This window comes from Dryobates pubescens, chromosome 34 (assembly GCF_014839835.1).
Source record: "Dryobates pubescens isolate bDryPub1 chromosome 34, bDryPub1.pri, whole genome shotgun sequence".
In the NCBI taxonomy this organism is placed as follows: Eukaryota; Metazoa; Chordata; class Aves; order Piciformes; family Picidae; genus Dryobates; species Dryobates pubescens.
The window spans coordinates 1,812,630-1,830,388 of NC_071645.1; the positions used below are offsets into that span (position 1 = coordinate 1,812,630).

Genomic DNA, 17,759 nt, shown 5'->3' on the forward strand with positions numbered 1-17,759 from the left:
CCTGTTTCAGAGCCTCACTACCCTCCCTGGAAAGAATTTCTTCCTCATCTCCAGTCTCAATCTGCCCTCCTCAAGCTTCCCAGCCTTACAGACTGTGAGCTCTCAGTGTATCAGTCCCTCTGGGGTAAAAAGAAGAACAATAACTGAAAGCAGAGAACAATAACTGGAACCACCATGAGCAGAAAACTTGGCTTTAGCCTGACCCTCCATCCCTGGCCATGCTTGCTGAGAGCCAAAGCCAGGAGGAGATTGTTATTGATGCAGCAGCCCAGCAGCTGAGCCCTGCTCACGTCACTGCAGCTGCCTTAGAGGCTGCTGGTGAGAGATGTGAATTATTCACACTCATCAGGGCACTGCAGCCAGGGTCTGGGGGCACAGCCAGGGCAGTGGCTGCAGCTTCCTGCTCGCTGCACCTTGCCACCACGGGAGGCCAGCTGCTCTCCTTTCCTGCCAGCAGTCTCCTTGGAGCTGTTGCCATGTCAACACATCTGTCTAGGCAATCCTGCTTGTCAAAACTTTAAGGTAATTGAGCACAGAAAGCCAAGGAAGGTTCTGAAGGGCTTTAACTCTTTGGATGCACCTGGGCAAGCTCTTCCCTGGGGGGCTGGCTGGACCAAGCCAGAGGGCATTTGCAGGGCAGGTGAATATCCCCTTGCCAATGACACAGAGGGGCTCTGTAAGCACCCCCTAGCTGCAAGGTGATGCTGTGGTGCCCAGGCCCTCTTCTGATGGTTGCATTTGATGATCCTGGAGGTCTTTTCCAACCATTCCAGTTCTGTGTGATAGAGCCAAGCCCAGCAGCCTCCCATGACCTGCCTGTCTCCAGACATGGCTCAGGGACTGGGTTAGGCTAAGCCAGACCAAACGCTGGTGGAGCACTGCTGGGCCACACACTCATGCACATGGGACCCTGCTCCTCTCTGGAGCTGTTTGATAGATGGCACAACCCTGAAGGAGCAGCTACAAGTGGCACCGAAGTGCTGAGGCTCCTACCAAGCTGAAGGGGACAGGAGAAGTGAACTCTCCATGTTTGCAGCACTGTCTGTGGGAAGGAGACTCCCTGAGCCCCCAGGAAAGACAGAGAAAGAGCAAGCAAACCCCAGCCAAGGGATCATGAGGCCAGAAGGTTGCTTTTCCCCTTGCTAACTCAGGTTGCCACATCTGTCTCTGATGCCAAGCTCCAGTTACACAAGCAAGACCCTGACCTCCTCCTAGAACCACATGACTTTAGACTTTCTAGTTCAATCTAGGCCCTTAACCTCTAGCTCCAAAGACACCCTCCTGGCCCCAGGCCCTTCACCTCATTTTATTAATGTTTATTTAAAGCAGTCACACATTTGAAGAGAGGCCAGAGCCAGCTCAGTACTGCCAGTGTACAAAGATCACCAGGGAGATGAGGGAGGGGATTCTGCCCCTCTGCTCTCCTGAGACCCCCACCTGCAGCACTGTGTCCAGTTCTGGTGCCCCCAGCATGAGAGGGACATGGAGCTGTGGGAGCAGCTCCAGAGGAAGCCACAAAGATGATCAGAGGGCTGCAGAACCTCCCCTATGGGGACAGGCTGGGAGAGCCTGGAGAAGAGAAGGCTCCAGGGAGACCTCAGAGCAGCCTTCCTGAAGGGACTCCAGGAGAGCTGGGGAGGGACTTTTGGCAAGGGCTGGGAGTGCAGGATGAGAGGGAATGGATTGAAGCTGGAAAAGGGGAGGTTTAGACTGGAGATTAGGAAGAAATTCTGGAGAGTGAGGGTGGTGAGACTGTGGCACAGGTTGCCCAGGGAGGCTGTGGATGTCTCCTCCCTGGAGGTGTTCAAGGCCTCGAGCAAGCTGGGCTGGTGGGAGGTGTCCCTGCCCATGGCAGGGGGTTGGAACTGGCTGATCTTGAAGCTCCCTTCCAACCCAACCCATTCTGTGAGTCTCTGAACTGAGCAGTGGTGCTGCAGACTCTGCTTTCAAACCCCACACACCCTGAGCAGCTCACTTCTGTGGTGGGTTTTTTCCCCCGCTTTGGGGCTGGGTGAGGTGGTCCTGCAGAATATTGACCTGATCTGAGGCAGCATTTTTCCATGCCGGCAGACACCTGAGCTCCCCAGGCTGCTCTGCAGCAGAGTGTGCCCAGCAGGCTGGCTGGAAAGGGCAATGCACACCCAGGTGAATTCGGTGCTTGGTATTCTTCCTGCCATTGACGTCAGCAGCTGCCGGCTCTCCGCTTCCCTCGGCTGTAGCAGCCTGCAGGAGGCAAGCTGCAGAGAGCTTCCCAGCTCCCCTGAATGTGCCTAACCTTTCCAGAGCTCAGCAGCTCATTCTCAGCTAAGTAAAGGTCCATTTGAGAGCATTCCTGGGAGCGAACCCCCTCTCAGCTTTCCCCCTGCAACTCATTTTGCTCCTGCTCTGCAGACCACGGATCCTCAGCAAGCCACTGGAGCCTTCATTTGCTGAGAGGTCACAGCAGGGACTGTGACACAAAGCTGCATTAGGGCATTTTCCTTGCAGGAATTTACACTGATTATTATTGGCTCTCCCTCCCCTCTCCCTCTCGCCCGCCCTCCCCTCTCCCTCTCGCCCTCCCCTCTCCCTCTCGCCCTCCCCTCTCCCTCTCGCCCTCCCCTCTCCCTCTCGCCCTCCCCTCTCCCTCTCGCCCTCCCCTCTCCCTCTCGCCCTCCCCTCTCCCTCTCGCCCTCCCCTCTCGCCCTCCCCTCTCCCTCTCGCCCTCCCCTCTCCCTCTCGCCCTCCCCTCTCCCTCTCGCCCTCCCCTCTCCCTCTCGCCCTCCCCTCTCCCTCTCGCCCTCCCCTCTCCCTCTCCCTCCCCTCTCCCTCTCGCCCTCCCTCCCCTCTCCCTCTCGCCCTCCCTCCCCTCTCCCTCTCTTTACAAAGGGCTACCAGACAGTGCTCATTCCCTGGGCTGTTTTTCTCCACTTCAGTAGAGAATGTACTGCTGTTAGCAAACTCTTTAGTAGGCAGTGTGCCCATGGCCTGGGAGCCTGCAGGGGCAGCACAGGGAGGTGACTTGTCTTGCTCTTGCCTCCTCTCCACGTGTTTTAGGTCGATGGGTGAGCTTTGATGATCTTGGAGGTCTTTTGCAGCTGAAACCTGGGTGATTCTTGGCTCCCACCTCTCGGCATGTGTGCTGTTCCACCCTGCCTTGCAAGACTAAAGCTGTGTTACTGTCGGTGCTCCTCTGCAGCAGTCTTCCCTTGCTCTGCACAGGTTTCTGTGGTGCATGTGTGGGGTGGGGGGTTTGTGTCTTTTAAGCTATTATTGCATCTGCAGCTCTCTGCTTCTGCAGCCCTCTCCTTTCCCCCTTTCTAGTGCACCAATTCTTTCCTGGGCTTTCTCTCCACTCTTCCTTCAGCTAATCCCTCCCCTGCCCTTTGCTGTATGCTGAGAGAATTTGGGAGAGAAGCTCTTCAGGGCTTATCCTGAATGTGCTTCTCTTTGGTGCAAGGCAGAGAGAGGCTGAAGCTCTCTCTGCACTCCTAGGGATGTTATGTGCTGAATTGAGAGTCTGGGAGGTGCACTCAGCCCTGCTGGGCAGCAGGGCTGTGTGCACTCTGCTGTCACCCCGTGCGGGAGCTGTGCTGATAGCCTCTGCATTGTGCTCCGGTGACAGCCTCTGCTGCTGATCCGTCTGCCAGGGGCTTAAATGAGCACTGTCAGCCAGAGCACGATGAAAAGGAGAGCTCTGCTGGCCTCGGGCCCGGCAGAGAAACGCTGTGCTCTGCAACTCTGCAAGGGATTTAAGGGCTCTGACCTAGTCTGTAAGTCAGAACTTATCCCAGCGAGGGGGAAGGGTTTTCTCTCTCTCCTGGGATAAGGAGAGCTTAGCCTTTGCAGCTGGGGAGGGGGTGAGGACCGTCTTCCAGACAGCTTGTGAGGTTAGCTGAGGTGACCCCTCATGGTGTGCCCTTCTCTGCCTTTCCTTTGCCTGCTAGCAGTGAAAGACTCTGTCTGTACGGGGAGCTGTGTGCAGGCTTCCTCCTGCCCCCTTTGTGGTGCTGCTGGGGAAGGAGTGACGAAGAGTCGCTGTCTGTGTGCGGCTTGAGTCATCCTCTCAGCTCTGGCTGACGTCTGGGCCTGAAGCAGGGCATGCAGGCAGAGAGGGTGCTTCACCCTTCCACTTGGCTCACTGCCCACAGCTGTTCTGGGAGTCAGCAGAGCAGCAGGGGGAGTGGGAAAGCAGCCAGCAGAGATGCCCTGGGTGGATGCAGAGTCAGGGCACAGCATTGGCAGCAGCCTGCCTGGGTGCAGAGCCTAAGGGCTCCTGATTCCCAGGAACGTGGGAGGCCTCGGGGTGTGCTGGGGGGGGGACTGTGTGCTTTGGGATTCTTTTGTCACTACGCTTGTAGCTTCTGTGAAACACTTGCTGCTTTCCATTTAAACTCCCCAGCGCTTTTGCAATCCATCTGTGTCATTCTTTTGCCCCTTTCAGGGGCAAGAGAGGCTCTGCCTGGCCTCAAAAGCAGGACAAAGATGATCAGTCCAGCTTGGTCAATGCAGAGCAAGCTGCTCCTCCTGTTGCCAAGCGTTCTGTGTTGCATCAGAGCAAGCAACCTCGAGGTGCTAGGGTGCAGAGGCTGCAAAGAAGAGGAGAGCAGCAAGGGCTGCTTGAGCTGATGGCTGTTTAAAAATGAAATGCACAGATCCTTTTTATTTCCTATTAATACACTGGAATTGCTTTACAGAGCCCAGCAGATCAGTTGCAGGGAAATTAACTACAGATGAACCTTTTTGTTTTTCCTGGAGCTCACACAACTAGTGCATTTATCCCAAAGCAGAGACTAAAACCTCTAACTCCTTTAAAAAAATACATTAAAGAACTGTACCACACACACACATATTGCACTTTTCTCCATGGGAAATGGGTTGGTTGGTTGTTTCCTTGCTGCTTGTGTTTCACCCCATCTACATCACACCAAAGTCTCTTCAAAGGAGGCTGTAATACAAGATAAAAGCTTGATAAAGGACCCTAACCAGTAGTGTACACAGGTCTCTAATGTTAAGACAGAACAAAAAAGCCACTTCAAGGTAGGACTAAAGTGGTGCCCAGTGGCTACTCTCTGCCACGTGAGAAGGGCCTCAGCAGCCTCTTCATCTGATTGGCTTGAAGGAAATGAGCTGAAATGTGAAAGGTGCTTTGGGTTGAGGGAAGAGTTCAGTCTGAGCTACATGACAGGAAAAACAATCAGTGTAGCTTTTCCCCCTTCCCCACTGCTGCAAAGCTCAGAGGAGCTTAGGCTGGTTGGCACATCCTGATGAAAGTGAATGGCAGCACTCCAGAACAGGATGGTTTTGGAGTCCTGAAATGTTACAGTGTCCTGGAGCTGGATGGGGAAGGAAGTGGTTAAGGTTCTGGCAGTAACCCAGCTCCTGGAGCAAAACTGGGGCTTGTCTCCATAGCTCTTGTGGGTCCTGTTAGCAGTTCTCACTGCAGAGTTCCTTGAGTGTTTGGTCAGACAGAAAAATTCCAGGAAGTGTTTATTATGCTGTGGGGTTAGGGGCAAAGGAATGAGAGGGTTGGGCTCTTCATTGCCTCTTTTCTTCTTCTTCTCCTCTATTTTCTTTTCCAGCAGTGAGCTGCCTGCTCTGTTATGCTGCAGTGTCTGTCAGGCTCTTTCCCTTCTCTGTTAGTCACTCCAGGTGCCACAGGGGTTTCACAGGACATCTTTGGTTGGAGGAGACCTTCATGACCATCCAGTCCAACCTTCAACCCAGCACTGCAAGGTCACCACTAAACCATGTCCCTAAGCACATGCTGCTTGCACACCAGCTCTGCCCTGGGCAGCCCTCTCCAACGTCAGAGAACCCTTCCAGTGAAGGAGTATTTCCTAGTACGCTAACATGCTGTGTTCCATAGCTATTTCCTGTGTCAGAGGAGGTTCCTTTGGAATAGAATCCACCCAACCCCCCCTCCCCTTTTCAATCTCTCTCAGCTCTGTTGCAGCAGAGCTAGCTAGCCCTCTTTGTCTTGTACCCCAGAAGCAGTGTATGGATGTGATCCCTCCTCTTTAAACTCTCCTTTGCTGCTGCCTTGAGAATTGCAGTGATACCAGAGGTAGAAGCTGAGCACTTATGGACTGAGTCCATCTGCACAAAGCTGGACCACTATCAATCAGGCTACACAGCAAGTGGAGTTGCCTCTCTTAACTGCAGCACACAGGAAGCAAGTTGCCTTCTGTCAGCTCTTAAACCTTCCCCTCCTCCACAGCCTCCAGTGCAGGGACACTGAAGTCCTACCACGTTCAAACGTGGTCTTATTGCTGTAGATGCTGGCTGCTTGCCCACCTTCCTGCACCCTCATTTCTAGTGCCAGACCCCCCCAGCAGTGGTGGCTTTTTATTTTCACAGGTGATCAGCACAGCTTCTCTGCCATTCCCTTGTGCTTTGACTCTGCAATTGTGCTTAATGTTTGCTGAGGAGAGGGCTGCCCTCTTTAGTGACCATCCTGTAATGCCTCCCCCCGAGGCTAAAGCCAGCCTCCAAAACCACAGAGCTGAAACCTTTCTGCAGGTTCCTCAACAATCCTCCTGTGACTCAAGTGAAAAGTTTCTGGAGCCCAGCTGGCTTGAGAAAGCTTTTAGTGTTCCTTGAAATGCTTGGAGTACATCAGGTGGTGATGCTGAATATTGCTGTGAATGCTTTCTACCTTCTCTGCACAGGAGCCATCAAACCACTAAGGAAGTTAAACCAGCAGGTTGGTTCCACAGGGTGGAATGTGTGCTCTGGAGGGACTTTGGCTGCAGCAAGGAGACAGGAATGGGGCACCTGATCTACTTTGGAGGGGGACAAAAAGCATACAGGCTGCTAAAGAAGTGCAAAAGGCACAGCACTATCACTTCCCAGGGCTTGGTGTCCTTTTGTCTTCCTTTTTAAGCTCATTGATTCTTTTCCTTTTGTGTTTTGTTTTAACCCTTAAAATCCTAACTCACTCTCCAACTGGACAAAGCTCAGCAAACCACCAGCACCACATCCTGCAAGTCCCTAAGACAAGGTTGGTTGGTTGCTTGCTTGTAGAAATGCAACAGGAGGACAGGTGGAGCCTTTCCCAACCACCACAGCTTCTGTCCAAGGCAGAGCCCTCCTCCAAGGCCTGCTTGCAAAACAGAGCTTGGTTTCAAAAGCCACCCAGGAGGGGCTTTGTGTTTTTAAATGCCATTGGCTGCAGCTCTTGATTTATCCCAAGGTGGTTCTTCTCCTCTCTCCCTCTGTTAGCTAATCCTACATCCTTTAGTATTCTCATCCCCACCTAGAGGCCTCTCCAAAGCCCTGTGGTGCTCTGTTGACAGTTCCAGGCACCTTTTGACAAAGTCAAGGTGCCACTTAGCACAGACTCATAGATTGGTTTGGGTTGGAAGGGACCTTCAAGATCATCCAGTTCCAACCCCCTGCCCCTCCCACTAGAACAGTTTGCTCAAGCTCTCATCCAGCCTGGCTCTAAACACTTCCAGGGGTGAGGCATCCACAACTTCTCTGGGCAGCCAGTTCCAGTGTCTGACCACCCTCATGGTAAAGACATTCTTCCCAATGTGCAGTTGAAGCCTTCTCTCTCTGTGTCAGCTAATCCTTTATCACTCTGATCCCCACCCAGCTCTCTACAACCCCCTGTGGTGCCCTCTGACAGTCCCAGGTATCTTCTGACAAAGTCAGGATGTCATTTAGTAGAGCCATCTCTTAGTGGACAACCAAGAGTTCCTTGGCAGGCTTGGGAAATACTCTTCACTTGCTAGCAGGGAGGAGTGGAGGCTGTCTAGAAGACCTGGTGATCCCAGAGATCACCATGGAGCAGTTCCACCTCAGAACCTCACCCAGCAGCTGGATGCCCAAGTGCAACTTTCCCTTCTTTCCACCTCCCTTCTGCTGCCTCCAGAGTTGCCACCAGCACAGACCCAGCTCTACCCTGAATTTCCAGGAAAACTATTGCTTTTATTGCCAAGAAGCACACCCCAAGGTGCTCTTGCTCTCATTTCTCCAAGTGGATGGTAGCTGAATGCTGCCAACCCCCCCTCTTCCCTTTCCTTCTTCCAGAAGGGATTATTTCCTTCCTCTAAAACTCACTTCTTCTTTTTTGCCTCCTGTGCACACTAGGTTCTTTGTGGGATGAAACTGCACTACCTGTTCTCTAGCCCCTGCTAGCAAGAGGAGCCAGCAGCCAAACAGTTCTCACCACCTCCTGGCTTTTCTTTTCCAGTGAGGTGGAAGTTTTTAGCTCCCCCTCTTGATTCCAGGGTCGAAAAATTGCCACAGACTTTTGGGGCAGGAACAAAACCAAAAAGTGAGTCCAATTTTGCATGCTCCTCCTCCATTGTTGTCCTGTCTTCTGCTCCTGTGTTAATGGCACTAATTCACCAGGACATAGCCACTGTGCTGGGGATCTACAGTCTCCATCATCTCACAATCAAAGAGTCCAGGCAGCTCTGAGAGGGTTAATGCATCATAGTTCGACTGGGCCTCGGGAGACGCCGAGCTGCTCTGGCTGTCAGGCAGCGCTCCACTGCTCTGTGGCTGTGCTGGGTCCATGGAATACTGGCACTGCTCTGGGTAGTCTGGCTCAGGAGAGGTGACAACAGGCAAGTCACAAGTCTGATAGGAATAGGGCTGTGGTGGCTGCTGCACCTGGACTGGTGATGCCAGGCGTGAGGAGCTGGTGAGCTGGGAAGGTGGCAGCGGATCCAGCTGCACCTTCTGGTACTGAGTGAGGAAGGGGTCATATTGCATTTGTTCTGAGGAAGGCTCCAGCACAGGGCTCAGGGGCTGCTGCAAGCTGAACTGGGTTGATTGCTGCTGCTGCTGCTGCTGTTGCTCCTCCTGGCAGGAGAGGGGCAGCTGACTTGACCTTGGGTACGAGCTCTCAGCGATTTGCATCTGGTTAAAATAGGCCTGCAGCTGGGACTGCTTCTGGAGGAAGAGTCGTTTCTGATGCAGCCTGAATCAAGGACAGAAACAGCAATTAGGGGGGGGGTTGTCTTTTGAAGTGTTAAGGCACTAAGCAGAAGTTCTGCATGTTAGTCACTCAGAGTTCCAGCAAGCAGTAAAGGACACAACTGGAAAGTTCCTGGGCCCCCCTCTGCATTAAGTGCTCCAAGCAGAGCAATACCTTCACCTCTCAGCCGTTTTTGGCCTCCTTTGGATAAGCTCTTTCACTGCCTAGTCAATTTTCCCTGTGCAGTTCAGTTAGCCTCATGCATTGGTGAATTTTAATTGCATTTGAAGCCTGCTCTTCACTGTTCTATGGGACTTGGGGGCTGCAGAATTAGCTATCAGTGGCCACTAATGAAAGCTAAGTCTCCTTCCACCCCCAGCCCCCAAGATTCTTCTTCTCTGAGCTCTGCTGCTCCCCATGAACTTTTAGGAAGCTCTGGGGGTTGGCTCTTTAGGAACAGTACAAATTCCCAAGACAATGCAAGGTTGGAGCTACCTTTGACAAATTCCTGTGGTATGACAAAGTGGAGGTTTCCTGCCAAGCAATTCCCAGAGCTACAGAAAGAGGAAACCCACTCCTGATGCAAGCTGACAGTGTGCAGAAAGCAAACCTAGGGCTCCCCAGCTTAATTCTCTTTGCAGACCTCCTGCTCTTAAAGAAACACACCAGACTGCTCTCCATACAGCTGACTAATCCCAGCCAAGAGTTCAACTCACTCTGCATTGCCAGGAGTGGCCATGGAGTGTTAAAGTGATGGCAGACTGCATGTTTCTTGAGATCAAGTGGTGGTTTTATGCCTTTCTTCCTCAGGCTTTGGGTTTTAGGCAGCTTGTAGCTGGGTTGTTGTCTTCCTTTCTCTCAGGGATAATAACTGTCATTAGGCTCTGTCTTGCTTGCTTGTTTGATAATCACCCAATGATGAGCTCATAAAGAGCTTACAGCCTTTTAACTTAGAGATTCATGGAATGGTTTGGGTTGGAAGGGACCTTCAAGATCATCCAGTTCCAACCCCCTGCCAAGGGCAGGGACATCTCCCACCAGCCCAGCTTGCTCAAGGCCTCATCCAGCCTGGCCTTGAACACCTCCAGAAAGAGAGCATCCACAACCTCCCTGGGCAACCTCTTCCAGTGTCTCCCCACCTTCACTGTCAAGAATTTCCTCCTGATCTCCAGTCTGAATCTCCCCTTCTCCAGCCTCAATCCATTCCCTCTTGTCCTATCCCTTGGCAATTGAAATCTTGCCTGCTGTAATCCATGCAGTGCTTTGGGGACTCTTCCAATCTGCTCTCTTTACTGTAACTATTTCAGAGCACTGTCACTGCCAAACTGATTTCAGATGAGAGGCAAAAGTTGATTCACTTCACTGTCAAATTATTAGGCCATGGGAATGCCACAGGAAGTCCTTCAATGAGTGCAGGGCTTCCCAGCAGGCAGAGGCACACAATCCATGCTCTGACTTAGGATAAATACTGCTACATGGAGGCTGTGAAGAGTGGGTGGTTGGGAGGATGAGGGTGACATTAAATATGATAGAAGTAGTAGGGTAGCTTCCTCCTGTGCTTTTCTAAGCCCATTATCCCTCCCTGAAGCAAGCACACAGCTATTTTCAGTTTACCTTCACCCTGGCAGTGTTAGCTGAGAGCTTGTAGCACAGCAACTTGTTAAATGCATGGCAGGGCTGCTGTCCTCCTTCCTTTTTTTTTTTTTTCCAAGGACAAATATTGTTCCAGTTCTTTTCTCACTCCTGAGAGTGAGAACAATTCATCTGCAGAGTTTGCAAGCTGCTTACCTGTGCTCCTGGAGCTGCTGCTCCAGGCTGCGGGGCAGCTCTTTGCAGTACAGCTGGCAGGTGTTCTGGGCTTTGGGCAGCAGGGAGGATTTCTGCAAGGGAAGCAGGGCTGTCAGAAGCTGCACTTCATGCCACAAAGAGGGGCAGAGGGATGGAGAACCTCTGCTAGGATGATAGGATGAGAGAGCTGGGGCTGCTCAGCTTGGAGAAGAGAAGGCTCCAGGGAGACCTTAGAGCTGCGTTTCAATCTCTGAAGGGGACCTACAGGCAGGCTGGGGAGGGACTGTTCAGAAGGGCTTGGAGTGATAGGATGAGGGGCAATGGTTTGAAACTGGAGCAGGGGAGGTTCAGGCTGGACATCAGGAGGAAGTTCTGTACAGTGAGGGTGGGGAGACACTGGCACAGGTTGCCCAGGGAGGTGGTTGTGGCCTCATCCCTGCAGACATTCGAGATCAGCTTTGTTGTGACCCTGTGCAGCCTGCTCTGGCTGGAGCTGTCCCTGCTGCCTGCAGGGGGGTTGGACAGGATGCCCTTGGAGGCTCTCTTTCAACCTGGTGCAATCTGTGAATCTGTGCATTTAGCCTCTGACTGATCTTCCTGAGCAGTCTGCTGTGTGGTGCCAGCTGCTGGGGAATTGAGCTGAGGGGAGGTGTGGTACCTGCAGCCTGTGTTGTAGGTACTGTGTTTCTAAGCTCTGCTGTCTGGATAACAAGGGAGGATGTGCACTGCTAGAGAAGGCAGATGCAGCTTCCTGCTGCTGCTGAGATGCTTCCTCCTGCAGAGAGAAGAGGAACAAGTTTCAACCCCACAAAAGGCTTTTTTCTGCCTCAGCCCTTTCTTGAAGGATTTCCCCTGGCTGGTCCTGGTCTCTGGTGTCACTCAGCACTTGGTGAAGAGCCTAAATGACAAAGGTCTGAACTATCTGTGCTGCAGAAGGGCAAGGGCTCAGGGCTGTAACTGAACCAGACATGATGGATTTTCTGTCTTGCCCCCTGACACAGTGAATGTACAGTTCTGGCTGTGAAAACATCCAGCTCTGAATGTGCTTTTGTGCAGGTCTCATTCCACAGCTTCATGACAGAAGGCAGAAAGCTTTCAGCAGTAGTGGAGAGGATATGCACAGAGTCAGCACCTCTAGCAAGCTGGAGAGTGCTGACAGGGGAGGGGAGGAAACTGTTGTGATGAGCACACTGTGAGCACTGGAGCATGTTTACATCATGGAGAGGCTCTTGTGAAAACACCACCACTTGGTGGGTGTCAGAAGTGATGCTTTCCAGCAGGCAGAAAGGAACAGCTGGAGCTTCATCTGGAACCTCAGGTGCTTCCAGTGGCCTGGGTACTTCTCACCCATTTCATTCCTGGGGTTTAGCAGAAACTATTCCTGTTTGCTGTGACCTGTTCTGCTCCAAACCAGCAACTAGGCAGCTGGTAGAAGCTATTCAGCATTTCACTAGACATATGAGGCTAACTTATCACTCAGCTTTTGCACTGCTTACAGTTATACCAGACAGGCTCTAACAAGGAAGGATGCTATGGAGATCTGTTAAATCTCAGCCACCCTTCAGATTAAAAGCAATAACACAATGCTGGATTTGGAAAGCTAACAGGCCCACCTCATTTGACACCATGAGGATGGCAAAGGCTAGGTTGTGAAGGTCCTCTCCTTGTTCTGCAGAGGACAAAGAGGGAGCCTTGGCTGTAAATCAGCTTTTCCCACTTCTCCAGAGCGTTAACACCTGAAAGCTGGAGCTTGATTTCTGCTTTAAGTACCTGTGGAGGACTATTGATGATGTCCTGCAACTGGGTGGCAGTTGATGTCAGAGAAGGCTCTTCTTCTGATCCCATCTGTTCATACAGCAGCTGGACTTTGTTCAGTTCCAGGATTCCTTTGGTTCGTGCCAGATTCTGGAGGTGCTGTCTGAACGCTACGATTCCTGGAGCAGAGCAAAATCCTCATCAGACAAAAAAAGCAGTGAAGTCATGTCTGGTTAGCACAGCACATGTGAGGCAAGCTGAGTAACAAGAGAGTCACAAGGTGGCTTGGTGCTTCTGTGTATCATGTGGGCTCTAATTACCTTGTGTGAGGGATGTGTCAGAAGCTCTGCGCCCCTCTCGGAAGCTGACGGGGGAGCGGTTGTGTGTCTCTCGCTTATGGGAGGCCAGTGCCTGCATGGCTGGGTTGGCAGGTCTCAGCCCTATGAAAGGGGGTGTCATTCTGGAGGCTTGCTGGCTGGTTAGCACCATTTCCTTCAAGGAAGGAGTGTCCTCCAGGAATTTAATATCTCTCTGAATGGATCCCATGTCGTACTCTGAATCGATGCTGCCCAGAGAGGAGTTTTCATCCAAGGAGTAGACTTTCCCTGTGACAAAAAAGCCCAGAGCCAGAATGAAAGGGAGAAGTGCAGCAGTAACTTAGCCCAGGAAATGCCACAGGTTCAAGCTATTCCTGTCTTAGAGGAAACAGCACAACAACAAAGAAGAGGCAAGTTTCATAAAGTAGCTGCAACTTAACACCAGAGCAAGGATTTGCTGCTGATTATTGTAGCAGTAAGATGCTATGCAGGTGATGTTCACTGGCTCCCTGGGAGAGCATTCAGTGTTTTGGGGCTCTTTTTCCACAGAGAGGACTCTGGCCTGAGCTGAAAGGCTTGGTCATCTTCCTGGGTTTGGAATACCTGAGAAGCCAGAAGTTGTTGTTTCCCCTCATCTTCTGCCAGAAAATCTTTTGGGGATGAATGATTTGGTGACGTGTAAGAAAGAACAAGCCAGACTTGATTGGTTGCTACTGGGGCTGTGCATGACTGTAGCCAGCTGTTATTTGCTGCTTTGCTTTTCACACTCTCTGCCCAGCAGGTCTGGGAGTGTTTTGGTGTGGGGTTCTGCCCCACTTTGGCCTTTATAGCAAATCCCAAGTAAGAGGCCCCCAAAACTGTCTCAAACCCAAGAAACTCTCTTGTGCTTGGCACTTTTAAAAACCTAATGGTTTTCATTCTGGGCTGGCTGAATTGAGTGCTGAGAGCAGGGAATGAGCTTTGAGGTGGCTGTGCTTCACTTCTGTACCTGTGCCTGGCATCATCACCAGCTGGTTGGTGACTTCTGCCAGGGTGTGACGTCGCTTCCCGCAGCGAGCGGCTTGCAGGGCTGCGAACGCCTGCGCAGGGTCCTCCTCGGACTCGCCTTCAGTCTCTATCCCTTCATCAATAGAGGTCTCCATCATGCTGGTAGGGAGGGACTGGCAGCCCTTCCTGATCATCACAGGGGGCACAGGGTCTAGCAGACAGCCATTTACCTAAATGGCACAAGGAGACAGACACTTTCAGCTGTGCACAGAGCATCCCCCCCTCCCCACCCCCGAAACACAGGAAGTGGAGAAGCCAAACCCCAGGGAACAACAAAGCCACTGCTGGAGGTTGAGTTTTTGCTTTGGCAAACAGCTGTGGTAAGATTGGAACAGAAGTAAAGAGCAGGAGAGGCAGATTAGTGACCAAAAATAGATACAGCTGTTGAGTTATGTGCAAGGGAGAGAGAGAAAAAGGATCTGCAGCACCTAGGACCCTGATGCTCAGAGGCTGCTTCAACTGAGGAGAAGCAGCCCAATGGGTTTTGGTCAGCTGGTACCAAAATAAAAGCCCAAATCGAGTGTTTTCTTACTAAAGGTCTTTGCATTTGACTTGCTGTCTATCCTGAGAGCTTACCCAAGGATTGGAGCAGGGGAGATTGAGGTTGGAAGTTCTGCACAATTGAGAGTGGTGAAATACTACAACAGGTTGCCCAGGGATGTGGTTGAGGCCCCATCCCTGGAGACATTCAAGATCAGCCTTGATTTAGTCCTGAGCAGCCTGAGCTAGTTGGAGGTGTCCCTGCTGCCTGCAAGGAGGTTGGGCAAGATGACCTTTGAGGGTTCCTTCCAACCTGAGGCAATCTGTGAATCTGTAAATATTGGCTCTGTGAGGAAAAGGCTACTGAAAGCAAGCAGCAAGACTCACAGCTCAGTGACCTTCACTGTCAATACACAGGAGGTGTACTAAGGCCAAGGAAGTGACATTAATCACTGGCCCTGACTGCACAGTGCCTTGTGCCAGGATCATGAGCTGTACCCTGTCAGAAGGAACTGATCTGCAGTCATTGGAGAGCTACAGCTACCAGCACCAGCTGTGCTTTTGCTAGGCAGGAATTCAAATGGCACAAATCCTTTCCAGTTTGGACAAAAGAGCAGGGGGACTTGAAACTGTACCTTTGGTGTCTCCACTCTTTCTTCCTCCATAAATGCTGTCTCTGCCTGGCAGGTGGATGGAGGGAATGAAAAGGCTTCTGCTCCTGAAGCTGAGGAGAGGCCTGGAGATTGCAACAACCTTGTATTCTGTGAATGCAAAGTCACTGAGGGTACCACAGCTTGTGCCTAAGAGAGAGATTGTCAAGAACTTCAAAACAGGAACAGTTTTAACTGGAAAACAACCCAGAGAGTCAGAAATTAAACAATCACAGAATGGGCCAGGTTGGAAGAGACCTCAGAGATCATCTACTTCAACCCTTTGCCAGGGGCAGAGATGCCTCTCAACTAGGCTCAGCTCAAGGCCCCATCCAGCCTGGCCCTGAACACCCCCAGGGAGGAGGCATCCACAACCTCCCTGGGCAGGCTCTTCCAGAGTCTCTCCACCCTCATACTGAAGAACTTCTTCCTCAGTTCCAGTCTAACCCTGCTCTCCCAAACCATTCCCCCTTGTCCTGTCTCCAGACACCCTCATGAAAAGTCCCCCTGCAGCCTTCCTGTAGGATCCCCTCAGGTATTGGAAGGCAGCTCTAAGGTCCCCCCAGAGTCTTCTCTCCAGCTCCCTCAGCCTGTCCTCACAGCAGAGGTGCTCCAGCCCTTGCAATAATCAATTCCCAGCCCATTCCCAAAGCAGAAGGGTAAGATTTCTGTCCTCATTCTTGGTGAATTCCATTCTCAGTCTTTCAGACATTTCAGAAAGCAGCACCACTCCCCAAACACATCGACAGCACATGCCAGCACAGCTCTCAGGCAGTTCAACAGCTTGTTTGTCAATCACATCAAAAGCTTCTCCAAGTGTTGCCCAGTCTCCAGAAATGGCATTTCTCTAACATTTTAACCCCAACCTTCCCAGCCAACCGTTTGAAATGCTCAACAAATGGCAGCGCTGCAACGAGAAGCAGAAGCACAGAGCTTTGGACTGGGAAATAACCTGGGAGTCATGGTTAAACCACAGAGATCCCCATGAAAGCCAAAACCATTTGGGGCATCAGCATGCAGGCAACTTCCCTTCCTCATTTCAAATTCATCCAGCCCCCTCCAAACTCTTCTTTGTGATTTATCTCTTGGAGGGGGAAAGGGAGGAGGCAGCAGGACCAGTTGTGGGAGGCATGCCAGACAACAGACTTGTCACCATCCAGTCCTGACAGGAGGCAAATCTAAACATTGCTTTCCAAGTCTACACAGAAATCAGAAACACAGCAAAGGATTTGGAGTAACTCTTGCACAGCCTTAAGCCCAGCTCTGCTAGGAAGGAGACCTTACCTTGGCTACTGTCTGCTCAGCAATGGTGCTGGGCCGACGCTGCCGAGCATCAAGTCTCTGCTCCACAGGGAAGCTGCTCCGGTGGGATTTGAGTCTTTCCACTAACAAGTAATAGATAGCAGCAAAGTGGTTATAACTCTTGTTCTGCAGAGACTGAAAGAGAGAAGCACAGAAGTGTGGGTGCAGCCAAAAATGCATCATCTTATGCACTACTTGCACTCCTATGCACTACGAGACCAGGAAGAAAGACTTCCTGCTGGGGAGAGGCAGAGGGACAGAGGAGTGTTGCTTTGAAGCTGAAGGCCAGGATGCTGGGCACAGAAAACATCAATCTTAGTTTAGTGGCAAGCTCACAGGAGCTTCACAGAATGGTCTGGGTTGGAAGGGACCTTTGAAGGTCATCCAGTCAAAGCCCCTCTGCAGTCAGCAGGGACATCCTCAACTAGATCAGGTTGCCCAGTGCCCTGTAGAGGCCTTGAGCACAGCCCTGTGAGGAGAGGCTGAGGGAGCTGGGGTTGTTTAGCCTGGAGAAGAGGAGGTTCAGAGGAGACCTTCTTGCTCTCTACAACTCCCTGAAGGGAGGTTGTAGCCAGGTTGGGGTTGGTCTCTTCTCCCAGGCAACCAGCACCAGAACAAGAGGACACAGTCTCAAGCTGTGCCAGGGGAAGTTTAGGCTGGAGGTGAGGAGAAAGTTCTTCCCAGAAAGAGGAATTGGCCATTGGAATGTGCTGCCCAGGGAGGTGTTCAAGAGGGGATTGGATGTGGCACTTGGTGCCATGGTTTAGTAGTCATGAGGTGTTGGGTGACAGGTTGGACTTGATGATCTCTGAGGTCTTTTCCAACCTTATTGATTCTATGATCTCCACAGCTTCTGGGCTGCCACACTACTTGTACCCAAGTTCAGGTGCTCCTCTGAACACTCCCAAGGTTTGAGCCCAGAGAAGGGACTGAGCTCCAGCACCTCCTGAATATATTGGTCACCAGAAGTGATGGGGAACTGAGCCCCTTCTAGCAGAAGGGACTCAGACTGCCAACCTCCACAATGGTTTGTATCAACCATGGAAAGGAAATGGTTGTGTAACTCCAGAGGGAGTCTTGGCACTTATGCTTGGTCAGAAGCATGACTTGGAATAGGAGAGACCTTCAAGTCAAGGACAACAAAACAGAAGACCTCCCCCCAGGGGACAAGTATCTGTTTGAGTCTGCTTTACCTCAATAGTTTTCTGTTGGTCTATTCCAAGGCTGTGCATTAGCCTTAAGACCTGCTCATTGTACTCTCCAATGGAAGGCTCATTCTCCTCTCCTGGTGGATAAAGGATAGGTCTCTGTGCAGGAACTTCCACAAGCATCCACTTGTGCTCCTTGATCTGAGCAATGGTTAAGCGTTTGGAGGGGTCTAGGACCAACATTCTTCTGATCAGGTGCTCACACTCTGGTGGGGACAACAAACCAAACCAACAGAAATCATCAACCTGCCAAAGGGTACTTGGATACAGTCACCTGGGGCCTATCAATACAGAGCACAAC

The 17,759-nt window shown here is 51.6% G+C and overlaps 1 protein-coding gene across 1 annotated transcript in view; it reads right to left on the reverse strand.

The window, feature by feature from the left end:
* Positions 1-7,387: 7,387 nt before the first annotated feature.
* Positions 7,388-17,759, reverse strand: part of SIK2 (salt inducible kinase 2) — a 28,001-nt gene continuing 17,629 nt past the window's right edge. Inside the window, exons 7-15 of the mRNA XM_054176028.1 lie at positions 17,444-17,664; positions 16,233-16,385; positions 14,934-15,098; positions 13,760-13,988; positions 12,775-13,059; positions 12,470-12,633; positions 11,358-11,474; positions 10,700-10,791; positions 7,388-8,914 (exon numbers count right to left, since the gene is read on the reverse strand). Coding sequence (XP_054032003.1) covers positions 8,329-8,914; positions 10,700-10,791; positions 11,358-11,474; positions 12,470-12,633; positions 12,775-13,059; positions 13,760-13,988; positions 14,934-15,098; positions 16,233-16,385; positions 17,444-17,664 — 2,012 coding nt within the window. The 3' untranslated portion in view covers positions 7,388-8,328. The remainder of the gene's footprint in view (positions 8,915-10,699; positions 10,792-11,357; positions 11,475-12,469; positions 12,634-12,774; positions 13,060-13,759; positions 13,989-14,933; positions 15,099-16,232; positions 16,386-17,443; positions 17,665-17,759) is intronic.